The sequence below is a fragment of the Achroia grisella genome, unplaced genomic scaffold (assembly GCF_030625045.1).
Source record: "Achroia grisella isolate CSIRO2021 unplaced genomic scaffold, CSIRO_AGI_Agris_v1 utg4116, whole genome shotgun sequence".
In the NCBI taxonomy this organism is placed as follows: Eukaryota; Metazoa; Arthropoda; class Insecta; order Lepidoptera; family Pyralidae; genus Achroia; species Achroia grisella.
This window is the reverse complement of record NW_026712845.1, coordinates 1,625,085-1,640,303: the sequence shown is the minus strand read 5'-3', so window position 1 is coordinate 1,640,303 and position 15,219 is coordinate 1,625,085. Positions and strand designations below refer to the sequence as shown.

At 33.5% G+C, this 15,219-nt stretch overlaps 1 protein-coding gene across 7 annotated transcripts in view; it reads right to left on the bottom strand.

Moving 5' to 3' along the window:
• Positions 1–15,219, bottom strand: part of LOC131844729 (reticulon-1-A) — a 34,981-nt gene that overhangs the window by 4,440 nt on the left and 15,322 nt on the right. For 6 of the 7 annotated variants that reach the window (XM_059193675.1, XM_059193677.1, XM_059193680.1 and 3 more), the window contains one exon: positions 2,478–2,685. In XM_059193675.1, the coding sequence (XP_059049658.1) occupies positions 2,478–2,685 (208 nt within the window). Of the gene's footprint in view, positions 1–2,477; positions 2,686–3,528; positions 3,806–15,219 lie in introns of those variants that run through there. The other variant, XM_059193678.1, reaches the window with a different exon arrangement.

Here is a 15,219-nt window from a genome sequence, read left to right as displayed (position 1 = left end):
AAGTTTTATAATTTATCCTAGGTACATGAATATGTAATAACCTACATGAATAAATATATCTAGGAAATAAAAACAAACTGCTGATGTTAATGTTTTCTTCGAGTAATTTGTAATACGGCAATATACATTACAGACGGAGTCAGTATAAAAACTGGACACGCTGTATAACTCCACGTGTGCTAGCAATGTTTAATTTGATACTTATTCATATTTGAAACAAACGGAGCATTTTAGTTAACATTCAAGCAACGCCTGTTCAAACACAGGTGGATGACAGCACTTGTGACTTTGTGACGAACTTAGGGCCTTTGTGACAATGTGACGAACTTAAGACCGTACATATCGCATTAATAACTCATAAAATGGAATTAATGGTAAATCAAACTTTAATATTTTTAAATTAAAGTTGAATATATATTTTATCGTATTAAGTATTTGTGTAAGTCCATTTCATTACTGAATGGATATATATATATAATTTTATTTAATTCCGCTACCATTAGAATGTTTGATTTTGAGATCAGGCAGACCACTGCATGTTGTTCTAATTAATAATAACAGAAACTCATTTCACTTGTTCACAAAATATGACTTTACACCAAATGTGTTGTAATTAATACGTTTTTTTTTACAATTTCATGAATAAATTTTGATACTTAACTAAATCAAGATTTGGAGAAACTCGCTAGCCGAAAACCGGATTAATAGTTGGTCAGTTCTAAAAAACACATTATAAAATATATAGCATTTAAATTTATCACGTTCTTCTGAATAAGATACTTTTTACATACTACGTAAATGGTATTTGCACGTATTTTCATATCGTTGGAGATTTGTTATCTGTGACTACTTTTACGATTTTAGATAATAATATATCTACTTCGTATGAGTTTAACTAAGTAGTATACTAATAGTAACCGTTTACCATCATATGGGTCGTCTTGTATGCCACGATCGTGGTAAAAAAATACGCATTAAATTCACTTTAAAATAGTATTTATCTGTATTTTATAATTATGTGCAATAAAAATTAGGAGAGCAAAATTTAATTAATGTTTGCTCTTCTTGGCTCGATAAGTATTATAGTTTGAATGATTTATCATAGGTTATTTGATTTGATAGTATTTTGGATTATGCAGAACGTAAGTAGGTATTACGACTACTTTCAACAATTTTTAAAACGCTCATTGCGAGATATTGTGATCTCTTTAGTATGATTCAATTTCCAATTTATTTCTTGGTGAAAGTTTGTGTTTCATGAGTATGGAAAAAAGTAATAAACATGTACAAAAAAGACTAGACTTTCATATGCGTCTAAAATCCTAAATTAATCAATTATTTTTGAATTCAAATTTGAGTAGTTTGAGGAGTTTGACTAGTTTGCTTTTGACTTCGTATAATCTTTACCACAGATCATGTATATGTATGTATAGCTGTACATTATAATAAAGACATTTTTATTATAAGCAACATAAAACTCGTTCAAACGGTCTCTTTGAAATTGCACAATCAAATACTAAATATGATTATTCATAAGAAATAGATCGCAGAGGAGGTTGGTTTAGGATTTCAAATTAATTACATATATCGTATTTCTTATCTATTAACCTCATTAATAAAACCAAATACCTACATAATCATAATAATTATAACAATGTGCCGTCACTTACATTCACATGAAGAATATAGCTTGAAAGAAGGAACAGCATTCGCTTAAAACGGACGAATTATTAGATGGTAGAATATTTACGAAAAAAACCTATTTTACGCAACGCCTATTTTATACATACCTATTTTATATTATATTCACCTATCTTACTGGTACCTATTTTATACTCATCAATGCGATATGTAAAGGTGATTTAAAGATGTTGAAAACTTATATAAAGAAATTTATGTTAATTTCTCAAACAGTTGAAACTTTCGCAATAGGTATACGGCTACATCATATCCAAACTATACTATCTATACTGTTAGGGATCTGGCGTGAAGATAGAATATTCTTATTCCATTTTACATGAACAAACGAATACGCATACATTCAAAATCGTAACTTTCCTTTTTGCTTGGCCGTAGTCGAGTAATATATAGTTTTATATATTATTATATAATCTTTTAATTTCTCGGCTTATTCTACACTATAACACGCATGTATTAAAAACATCTTCCTCTTGAAGTAATATATGTATCTATTGCTGAAAACTGCATTAAATTCCGTTGCCTAATTTGAAAGATATAAGGAACTCACATCGGCGGTGACTTTGTTTTATACTATGTAAATATACACATGTTATGGTAGTCCTTCAGGTATATATAATATGGACCAATAATGTTAATAAGAAGTAAATATAATGCTCCGCTTACTAATTTCCTTATGATTGACTGGTAGATAACGCCCTTAGGTGTTAAGTTCGTTATATGTATTGTTATATTTGTGCATTAAAGTTTAAGTTTAAATAAAAAAATATTGTACTCACTTGAATGGATGTCCCTCGTTGGTCTTTTGTACTGCTTGAAGCACGTTCTTGTATATGCGGAAAGCGACGGCAGCGGAGAGTGCGAGCAGCGAGGCGTACGCCAGCACCGACACCACGGAGCAGCATGCTAGAGCCACCAGCAGCGCTAGACCAGCGCCCAGCGCCGCGCCCGACCGCGCTGGCGATCGCCAGTAGATCAGAGATTCCACTGCAACACGCAACGATACAGTTCAAGCTATCTCACAACAATGATCATTGCTCATCTTGTCTAACCTGTAATGTAAGATAAGGACGTCATGATCTTGTTATGTTCCCGGTAATATAATGTACATTACCAATACAAACCCCGTTAATTCTGTCCGTTCTACTATATTTGTATTATAACCGGCTTGTACAGTCCGCTTCATATTAGGTTATGTATTAAATGCGTTTGGCAGCAAAATTTCATTGTTTTATTAGCATTAAATTTATTTTATATACACACATTCGATATATATTTAAACATTTAATATCATTAGCGACTTTACCATGATAGTGTGTAATATTGAATTTGTATTTTCTACAGTGTTGACGTTCCAATTTATATGAAGCTGACTGTACAACGGTTACCTAGAGGTCCATGGTCTCGACTCTATGCAAATAACTTTTTTACGGTGTTAAACACAAGCTCTTTTTTGGTATACAGTTACCACAATAAAAATAGATTGAAAAGAACAAACGCATAGAAACCGTTCTAGACGGCAGCATTTGACACGAAAAAGTAGGTATCTTTATAAGAATCTACGAAGATGGTTCACACACAGGATTCACACACAAAAAACCAATTAAAAGTATGAAATTCTCACATAACTTTAGCGGACAAACTTTTTCTGTTATAACGGGCAATATGTTCCATTGTGTCCACGTTAGCGAACAGTCGAGCTTCCGTCCACGTCTTCACGGGATATCGATAAAGTTTGCACGCACTACGCAATCCCGGATCTCACGGGACCAAAATATGATATTGGAATTCGAGCCCTATTCGTTCGAGGTGATGGTAGATTATTGATACCTGGACCGCGGGGCGGGAGTTGCTCATATTGAGCGGCGTGACGCGGCGACTGCTTGGGGCGCGCCATGACGGCGGAGTGAACGAGTCGCGGACGAGAGGCACCGCGCACATGGCCCGCACCGCCACGAGGGCCCACCTTTCTACACACGTCATCTGACCCGCTGCTGACACCATCGCATTTAGACGGAGCGGACAACGCGACAATCGATACTCGACATTGTAATATCGATAACTCGATGGGGTTATCTGCAGATCGCGGCATCGTAATTAGATCACAAGGTTACTTTGATGTTCACTGATAGTCTTTTAACCCGACTAACAAAGAAAGGGGGCTAATGATGATGACCTTTACCAAGTAGCTTAATTAAATTTACGAAAATTGGGTTGATTAAGGGATGATCAGTGGGTTGCCAAATTAATAGGGACAGTCACATTTTTTATAATTTTTGTTCTTCAAGTGGTCTTGACTACGTTTTTAAGTGAAAAGTTTTTTGCTGATATGTTTTTATGTTTTGTCTCTATAACTCAAATTCAAAGTGAATTTCAAGTGCTGAGAGATATGTTTTTAAATGTTCAAAAGTAAGTAATATTTTACTATAATTAAAATTAAAGTATTTTGGAGCTTAATTTATTTTTATATTTTCAACCCCTTTATAATATCGTATCACCTTTTTACGTGATCGCATTAACACCATATCCCTTAGAAAACACAATAACTTTTTAAATTCGTCATGAAGAAATTTAATTTCAGTCTATGCTTCCACTACTGATAAGCCATGATATATCCAAAAGCGCGGAGAGAATTGTTCTCCATACTGCAACATTAACGAAGGCAAATGTAACATGATTTTAATGAACTAAAACTTATTGAATACCTTTTGTTTTGGGGATATTGTTTTTAAGTATATAACGAAAATATAAAACAAAGATATATAACTCCTGTCAAATTGCAAAAGTGTACACGGCTGTTCTATGGCTCTAACTTCCAGACGTTTAAACAGTAATTTGATTGATTATATCTGCAGCAGTTTATTGTTATTGAACTAAAGTACCAAGTTTCATAAATAAACTCTTAAGTGATCAGCCAGATGATCGATAACAGTGATCGATTCCTTCAATTGCAAGCGGCTGGGAGGTGAGTCACGGAAATAAATCGGCCGTGGCTGTTGACTCGGGTCAATAACATCCGTTAAGTTAGAGTTTAGACCATAGTTGATGAACCTAGACTATACAAATATAGAATACAACACTTCCACAAAAAAATCAAATCTTATGAGTATCTATGAATATTATACCAAGAGACCAAAGAGAGAAATAATCGTGAATGATTAATTTCAGACCAATCCTGATAAAACATAAAGTGTTGTCACTATTGTGACCTTCAAATGTTAAACGACACCCACATGTATACCATCTATTATATATACAACAACACCATAAACCATGGAACTTGGAACGAATAATGGAACGGTACCAGCATACCAATCTCATTTAAAATAACAATTAATTACTAACAAATTAACAAAGTTTTTATTTAAAATTTTATAGTCTTAGGAAATGTAAAGTATAACTTAAAGTTCTAATTCCTTTGGCTTGATATACCCTTTCCGTTACAGCCTGTATATTGAAAAGCAATATATATAATAATAAATATTTCGTTCTATTTTATAAATTCCACTTTGAATCAATTTTATGAATTTAGTTTACACAAATTTATAACTTCAACCAACTGTTCCGGTACACGTCGTATTGCCACGTAAATGAAAGTACTAATAGCGCTATAAAAAATACGGATTGGTGGTAGAAGGGTGAAAATTTTGGAATTTTTCTTTTTTAATATCAGTATGAAAAATATAAAAATTTTGTTCAAAAATTAAAAGAAAATTGGGGTAGGCCATCCACTATAATATATCTATATAAAAAATAGATATTCTATTTTCAGACATACCGAATATACATATAAAATTGGTCAAGCTGTTTTGGAGGATTATGACAACTAACAATGTGATATTATAATTTTATATATATAAATAGATTTATGTTTTGTTCTTTTTTTTCAAGGTGTATGTCATTACCCAAAATATGTGATTGAATCATTACGCCTACGTGATTGAGCAGTAATATCTAATCATGCATAAATATAAAACAGATTTGTTTGACATACATACTCGTACAGTAACATTTGTTACAGGTAGAATACATTCTGAGTTTTTTATTTATAAAAATAAAAAGTTCTGGGGTAATACAAAAAACTTACGTCCCGTTCCATTCACGTGGGATTATAAAATTAATGATTTCTACATAGATGTAGTCGAAGATATTGGAGACATTATCAACCACTAATTGAGTTTGCATTAAACGAAAATGCAATTATAATCAACGCAAGCAACCCATTATCGATGGCCACGCTCGATCTAGCGGTCTCGTGCATTGTTGCCAAAATAAATGCGCAGGCGCTAATGGAAGTGGTATCAACTTGGCAACACGCGCCAGAGGGGACGAGAATATTTCAGCAACGGTCAATGCCACCGTAGATTTATCGATCACTCCCGGATAGGAGTAATTTTAGGAACATGTCGCAAACTATTCACGATTTTAGGGCACGTGTTTGTAATAAATGAACTTCTTTTGACAGAGTCGGTAGTTCTTTTTTGACGGTAAGAAAGATTTCTCTATCAAGACATCCAGACAGTGGCGTGGTGGGACGGATCATTGGGCTTCCTAAAATATGGTCGAGCGCAGTGATAGCTGGCTCACCTATTATTTTAGTGAACGAATGTAAGGACTTTGTCTGCCCTGATAACTATGACGGTTTTATTTTGTTAGTCCAGTAAATTGTTATATACTTATGCAAATTTGCTATTTGGCAGTTTGTATTCAGACAAATTTTTTAAATATGTGATTCTGAACAATTTATTTTATAACAGCAACACACAAGTTTCTTGTGCTAAATCTACGTTCTGAATGAATGGTAGAATTAAAAAAAAATGACTATTTGAAGTGCTTATATTAACTTTATTTCAATAAAGATTATTTCTACTTCTATCCCATGGCGATTGAGACCTTTGCAATTTGTCTGCACTTGGTAGTGAAATTGTCTACCTGAAAATATAGTCATTATCATAAAGTAATGTAGGAAACCTAGTATAGATTTCCTAGCATAGACAAATTTCAAATTTCTACTGAAACCAGTTTAGGATATACGTTGATAGATCAATCGATCAATCTGTGAGTCATGAAAGGTATCTTTATGGATATAGATTTATCGCCTTACTCATAAAAATATCAGCCGTCTAATAAAACTATCTTACCTATTAAATTGTTTTTGTCCTTTGCTTCCCAACTCTTTTCTTTATTTAAAGGAAAGCAACAAAACTTTGTAATAAACTATCAGTTGTATATCATGCAAATAACTAATTTCAATAGAATTAGTAGATTTCAGTTATTATGAAGGTAATCATTAAAATATGAAATTCGCCTACCAGCTAGCTATAAATTATTTTTTTAATAAATAAAATAATTTATAGATGGAAGAATTTTTTAAATAGTTATTTTTTAGTGCATTCATTACAAAGTGGATCGATTTAGTAGATATTTTATATTTATTGTATTAGAAACAAAGAATATTTTTTTCCTCTTTATAATATTAACTTAGATTATACGCTAGTATGCACATGCCTGTAGCCAGGTGATATCCGTTAGTACTGGCGTGGTGTGGTCTGGGTGTGGTTAGACTGAGTTACATATAATACTTGGCATGTAAGCTGTAATGAATACTTGAAGGTGTTCATTGTTGACTACAAATATATATATTACTTTGGTGACGTGCCCCATCGTAACTCGCCCTTTAGATCGATTCCCTCTCATATCAACGGGAATCGAAATCACAGCGGCTTCAGCCAAAGTTCGAATCCCTAGCAGTGCCCTCGGACAAGTCATATCCGTCAGGGCGAAGTTTGCTTTGTGCCATTCAATAAGTCCGTCCGCGTGTTTGGAGTGCCCTATACACTCGTATTTTCCCTCTAGTGAAGATGTAATAAAGAGAGTTAAGAAAAAAAATGATTGTAATGACATGTAGATGATGAGAGGTATCGAGATGACATTGTATAAAGTTTTCCTCTGTAATCATATTAGTATCTACGAAAAGTTAAAATTTTCCAGTTTAGTTCTTGCTGAATAGTTTATTTTTTTCGAGAAGTTTTAACACATACATCTAATCATAATTTCGCTTTTAAAATAATATTAGATTATACCTAGGTATAAATTTCAGATTGCACTGACCACTGTATATATTTTTTTTATTTATATAATAATGTTTTTTTATCACCTCATATTATAGGAGAAGATAAATCAGAGCGTGTAAACATGTATTTTATCTGATAACATACATTCCCACGGCCGGTGCCATCGTCCACAACTCGAGTCGGGCTAATGCGATTAAGAATGATATTGCAAACAGTCCTTTTTTTATTAGAGGGTTTGGGCTTTTGTCAGGTGCATGGACCTGTAGCACTACGTAGATCTATTGTTCTCGCCCTTTTTCAGAGTTCTGCCTAGACCCGTCAGAGACTAGAATTAAAGGATGTTCTTAGGAGTGATGGGTTTTATCTCTTCAGAATAGAGTGTAAACTTTCCAAAGAAAATATTACGTTTATGTATGAGTTGGCTACAACCACATATGATGTGTTGTGGTGTTTCCTCTTCAGTTTCGCAAAATCTGCAGAATTCGTCATTACTTTACAGTTATAAGTGAAATTATTGTAATAACATAAAATAGAGTGTAATGATGCTAAAAACAATTAAAAAAAAAGTAACACAAACAAAGAATCAACATTAGTCATTACTCTTATCGCGTCACATTAAAAAAACATTAAAAACGCCCTCCTTTTTGAAGTGGGATGAAGAGACCTTTCACTAGCCAAAATTGTATGTTTACCGACGTGTGCATTGGGACCAGGATACATCAATAAACTTTAAAAATAGCACCAAAGAACCTCTAAAGGGGCCCAAGTGTAAAATATGGGTCCGTAAACAAAAGCACATGCGGTTGATTGAAGGAAAAGGGAATCGAGCAAAATAGTCATAAAATGACGTCGTAGCTGTCAGGACGTCACACAGGTGTACTACGTCATACACTACATTAGATATTAATTATATAAGGCCTTATAGCCGAAAGCAGTAACGCCGCCTCTACTTTAACTAATTACTTGAATGACAAATGTGCATGGCAATAGTAGTTCATGCACGGGACTTTCACATAATGTTCGACATAAGACTCCTACAGTGTACACAATGTAATTAAAAAAAAAAAAAACAATTTCAGTTGTGTTCCTTACCAGCTCTCAAAGACAGTATAAACACTTTAAAAATATGCAAGATTTTGGAGTTATAATGAATTTTTAGAACAAAACAGCGGAACCTTACTGCTATTAATATAATATTTACTGCATAATTTCTATTAAAAGTATTGCTATCGCGCTTGGGTGAAAGAAGAAGCAAGCTATTTGAATAACGAATATTCAAGAATACCCATATCATTTTTTTTTGCGTGGGCTCACTCTTAAAAAGCAAATAGTCAAGTGCAACAACTGTATCTGCTAGCGTTATTTACATAATTATTTTGGCGCCACCGTCCAACGTCACATTGTTATTTTTAAATTCTCTTATCATGGTACAAGGTCGGATCATAAACGTAATAAGTAAAGTTAAGCACAGGTATATACAGAACAAATGCCTTGTAATTTTTCATGAGGAAGGATTTACAATGACACTGGCCACTTACGTCATTTCTTAAGCTGAAATGACGTAAGATGTAACTAGAATGTACAATAATGTAGAATAGTTGCCATACATTAAGTCTTACAAATTATTCCTATAATAAATAAATAATAATTAACCCTGGACAATTAACACAGCGCCTTCTAGTCCTACGATAAGCAGAGCTTGTGTTATGGGTACTAGACAACAGATATAAACTCTTAGAATTTTTTTTCGTAAATACATAGACATAGAAAACACCCAGACCGAAACATAGAATCATACTCATGAATACAATTGTTTGCATTGTTCGAGGAATCGAACCCGTGTCTATCGGAAGGAAAGTGGTGTGTTAAACCACTAAACCGCCAAGCTCTATAGTTAGATTAATATATATATATATAGACTAACATAACTTTCCCAAAATAATATGTTTAACAATTTACACTAACATAAAAAAAGAATGCGGTTATACGAGTATATGGAGGATAATCTGCGGAGGTACTGCATCTAATTGTAACTTTTCACAAGTGCAAGGTACTTTCTTTCATTTGCACTTATCTTAAGTCTTAAGAGCGGATAAGTGAATTTATCTGTTTGATACCATTAATTTAGTAGTTGAAATGAAGAAGGACCATAGGTTACCGTCATCCTCGTCAATCATGGTAATGTAGACATAATGGAGGATAGAGGCTAAAATTGTATATAATGAATTTAGAGACTAACATGCTCATGAGACGGTTCTAACATGCTCTCTATTGACAAAATCTCCTAAGCAAATAAACAAAAAAATCTGACAATAACGGTCAAGTACCCATTGCATAACTAAAGATAAAAAAAACACTGCTATCGTAAAACTCGAGAACGATTTGACTGATTTGGATAATTTTAGTTTTCAAATATTTGTAGAACTCCAAGGAAGGTTTAAGTGGTGAGAAAATAAGAAGAAATTGCATGGAAAATAGTAAAACTAAACTTTTATTTTCCAATGTACACTGTTCGTATTTATCAAACACCCTGTTTGACCGATATGAACAATGTGGCGTTGAGAAATTTATACTAAACTTCAAAATACTTTTGACATATTTAATTCTGATGCGGATCGGAATTCGCGGGATTAGCTAGTAGAAATTATATATTGACGTACGTCGTACATTCTCTATCTAAGGTCAGAGTTCACTTGTCTACAAACACACAGACAAAGTATGAAAAAATATCGCATGCGTCATCGGACAGTGCTAATTAATGATAAACATTTCTCGCTCGCCACCGACACAAAGTGCTGAATACTAGACACGGCAAACAAAACATGACCATACAACCATAACAAGTCTAAAGGTATGTACAAAACACATAGATATAGAGACAGATATGCGGCGACAGTGCCTCAAAACGCGAACAAAAAGTACTAATACTAAAGTACTTGTCTTGATGTTAGGACTATTTATACTCCACTAGCTGTGCCTGCAATTTCACCCGCATGAAATTTATAGCCTATATGCTATTCTGATATAAGCTATATTACCGTAAAGTTTCATCAAAATCCGTTCAGTAGTTTTTTCGTGTAAAAGTAACAAACATCCATCCATACTCACAAACTTTCGCGTTTATAATATTAGGAGGATAGTACGATTAGGCTCTGATAAAAAAAAAATATAACATCATGTAATGCTGTACTGTTTTTAGCAATATTCTTAACATGTTTTGAGATAAGTTTTAAATAGGAATATTAAATTGAAATTTACGTTAGCTTTGAAAAAGACAATTCCCAAAATCAGAAGATACCCACGAAGTCAACGTAACTCATTTTGGTATTATACTTGAATGTGCTCATAATAAACGAATGTGAAAATAATTTAGAAATTATAAGATATATTCAGGCACCTTCACTTCCTATTAACCTGTGTCCTATAAGTACCACGTACCTACCAAATCTTTTATGACTTGACATAATTTCATGGTCATGATTCATGAATGTACTGACAATGTGTGCTATCATCAGACATCAGTCACAGAATGCTTTGTATTGAACATAGTTTTTATGACACTATAATTATGGTACAATCGTTGACTGCGTAATATTCGAGACGACTGATGTGGCCAGTTTTTTAATCAGATTTTTTTATACTACGTAGGTGGCAATAAACGATTACCATATCCTATGGACGCCTGAAATACTAAGAGTGACACTATGCGTTGCGGACCTTTAAATAAATATAAATAAATTAAATCTAATGGCAACCCTCTCTGCAGAAATTAAATGAAGAAACCTGCTCTTGTGCTAATTAAAACTCGTAGTCGATCCAGAGGCGTAGAATCCAGAATTCCAATATTTAGAAGTTTCGGTTTAGATGAGCTATCCTTCTACGCACAATGCTCCAATGCGCGTATATGCCTTGATACTAGTCAACTAATAAATTGTTCGTAACAATCGATCGATGTCGCGTCTCGACGCTACATAGAGTGCTTATGTATCGGATATCGGTCTAACATGTCTCGAGTTCACAACCCAACACCAACTATCTACAGTCTCTGACCCTCAACTTTCATTGCTTTTTTTATTTTTTAGTGAATAACGGTGTCTATGGAACTTAGACACGCAATCTCTGACATTGAGACTAGGTTAAACACATAAAAAAAGGCAACTGTTCTACTTTTGGATTTTTTTGTGGTGCTGCCCGTGTTTTTGTTAATATTCGGGCAATTGTAATGTATGTAAATCTACCGTAGTATCTGATCTGTCTATAAATATAAAGAAAGAATTTTGCAGTTCTTTTTATTATTCTCGTGAAGAAGTCTCATATCTAAGACAAAGGGATTTCTATAACGTATCGATTTAATTTTAAGAACGCATAAGATTCCGGGATATTGTGATGTAGATGCAGTTAAGAATTCCATTGTATGACCCGCATATAGCAATTATAATACCATATTAGAATTCATTTAATTCAATCATATGGTCAAATGTGTATTTATAGTAATAGTCCGTATCTCAATACTGAAATCAAATTTATTGGGCCTCGACAATCCAAAACATTTTCCAAGACATAACAAAGTTTGAAAGTTATAGACTATTTCTGTGAAACACCAGACTGTGTTAAGTCTTACATAGTAACCTAAGCTGTAAAGTTAGTGTTTACTAAACAGTTCGTATAAAGAATCAGAAATGCTCTTAGTCATACCTATAAGATGTTGAAGATGTGATGTGTGAAGAATGATGATGAAGAAATTAAGCGTGAAACGACAAAATGTACTAGAGGTTTCGCAAAGTTTAACAGATTACTGTTTACTAAACAGCTCAGAAAAGGTATAAAAGACTAGATAGATATAGATCTATATTATTATTACAATGAGGAAACTTTTCATTTAGTAAAAATGATATTCAATCTAATTATAAACTAAAAGTTTTTATTATTAATTTCTCAAAATGTCCTCAATCGATACAGCCGGCATTCGTGACTCATGAGATAATTAGACGCGTGGAACGTGGAAATATTTTAGTTGAAATAGAAATACAATGGCGTCGGGGAGGACGAGGCAGGGAGTAGCGTCGCCGACGCGTCACAGCAGTGGTAAAAATAACGCACGGCGTTTCCGCGTCTAATGCGGTTTATGTGGAGACTAGTGGCAGTGCTGACCATGCAGTGCTATTCTCATTCCTAGAAGTAGACATAGAAATAATACTAGAAGTAGAAATAGAAATAATTCTAGAAGTCCATATATTAAGATGTGTCGTGTTAATATTCAACTGTAATCGTGACAAAATAAGAATTTGTTTCACTACATACCCAAGTGTAATTTTGACAAATTTAATTTGGATTCAAGGAGATAAATTTGGAAGAAAACTGTTTAAATGGAAACAATAGGTCCCTAATTGAAGTAAGTTTGTATGTTTGTATGGGGAATCTATTGTCATGTTGGAGGTTACGTTTTGTTAAAAGAAGTACATATAACGAAATTGTATCGTATATATTGCACTTTTAAAAGGTAATATGCAAATAAAGTTCAAAGAACTAACTCATAATAAGATCATGTATGTTGCTATTTCCGCATTTAGCCTCTCAATTGAGCTATAATGCGTGTATCACAATAACATTTTTAAACTACCCTTAATACGGGAATCCGTAAAATTGGCCGCTTAAACGTAAATATAGTAATGAAGTAACGAGTTTCCAACTATTTTTAATTATTAACAATTTTACGCATTATTATTGACCTCATGTTTTGCTCAGCTCAGGAACTGTATCGAGCAGATTTTAATAAAACTAATCTAGATAAATTTTAGTACCTATAAACATAATTTCATCCGTATATATGTGTTTATCCAAGCCCGTTCAGCTTAATATTATTAGCGTAGTGGATATTTCTATATGATTCGCTATTAAAAATACAGACATGACTAAAGTTTCACCCTTCTAAAATCTATTATTGATAGTGATATCCATTTATATGGAAATAACAACGTTTTCCGGGTCAACTAGTACAAGTATATATATATAAGAAAGTACATATATGTATAGTTGTAAGTACAAGATATTCTATGTTTTGGAGTGTTCTCTATTTGCCAATAGATCGGCAATCTTTAGATAAGCTATATTGATAAAATATATTTGACACTCTTGATTGTTAGCACTTAGAAACTCGATGACATCTTGAAATAGGAAATTCTATTCTATTTTTCTATAGAAAAATAAAGGGGTTAAAAATTCTACTACTTTTGTGTGTCTCCATATGATCGCTAATTGCAACGGTTGATATCTTCAAAATGCTTACATTAATTTCATACAAATTTTGTCAACACTGGGATTGATTAAAATAGACATACCTATATTAAAAACTGAGATATAGAACAAAAATATAAATGTTATTTATACGAGAAGTTGCATATAGGGAAGGATCAGGACATTGTCGACTACATAAAGACCAAGAGTAACCTAACATTGAGTGTGACGCAGCTGGTGTCGTCACAACGCGAGTTTCAAGGCGATTGTGGCTCGGGTCCCACCAACATGCTGCCCACCTTCATGAAGGAGGACTACTAGCCGAAGGTGGTGTATCGACGCTACCGTGACAGATTGCCGTCGTCAGTGCCGTGACAACAGAGACGATTTATATTATCAGATATGTATGTTAGTCTATAAAGTATTTGAAATCTGGGCCATTAGTAGCCTGAAATAATAAAATAATAAATACGTGCATGATAACAAATAACGAATAACATTAATAAAAAGTAGCCTAAATAGTTGTCCCACCCAAATGACACGTTTATAAAACACCTATATATAACAAACATGCAAACCAAATTTCATGACGATTGGTGTAGTCGTCACAGAACTAAGAGGTAACAAACTCATAATAATAAGACAAGCAGTTTCTGGATTTTGACGTTTATGACATGTAATATGATTTATATTTGTTTAACTAGGTCATCCTCTTCTCGGAAAGGGTCAACCTAGTTACGTTACAATGACTTGTGCTGTCTACTTTCCTGAAACTGATTTATAAGAAGCAATTGGCCTTTGTAAGCCATACTGACATTATAAATATGAGGGAATTGGATTGTTAATGTGGACTAATAACCCTATTACTAGCAATGTACCATGTCAGCTTGATCTCTATGTGATTCCCCCTGGAAACCTTCGTGATGAATACATGGTGAATTTACCACAATGGGTGGATGGGATGGATGTAAAATGTGCCTGTCCATCTGTTTTTTTTACAATTAAACAGCTGAATCATCCCTAAGGAAGTTTCATACGAAGATAGATTCTATCATATCAAAATGGCGCTCATAGATTGAAACTTCTATTTTAAACCAGACAGAGTTACGTGTATCAGATATTCACTATGACCACAGAATCTAATATATTGCAGTTACTCATTGTATGTGTAATTCTCAATTCCCATTTGATTCATAAATGCACTTATGATCGA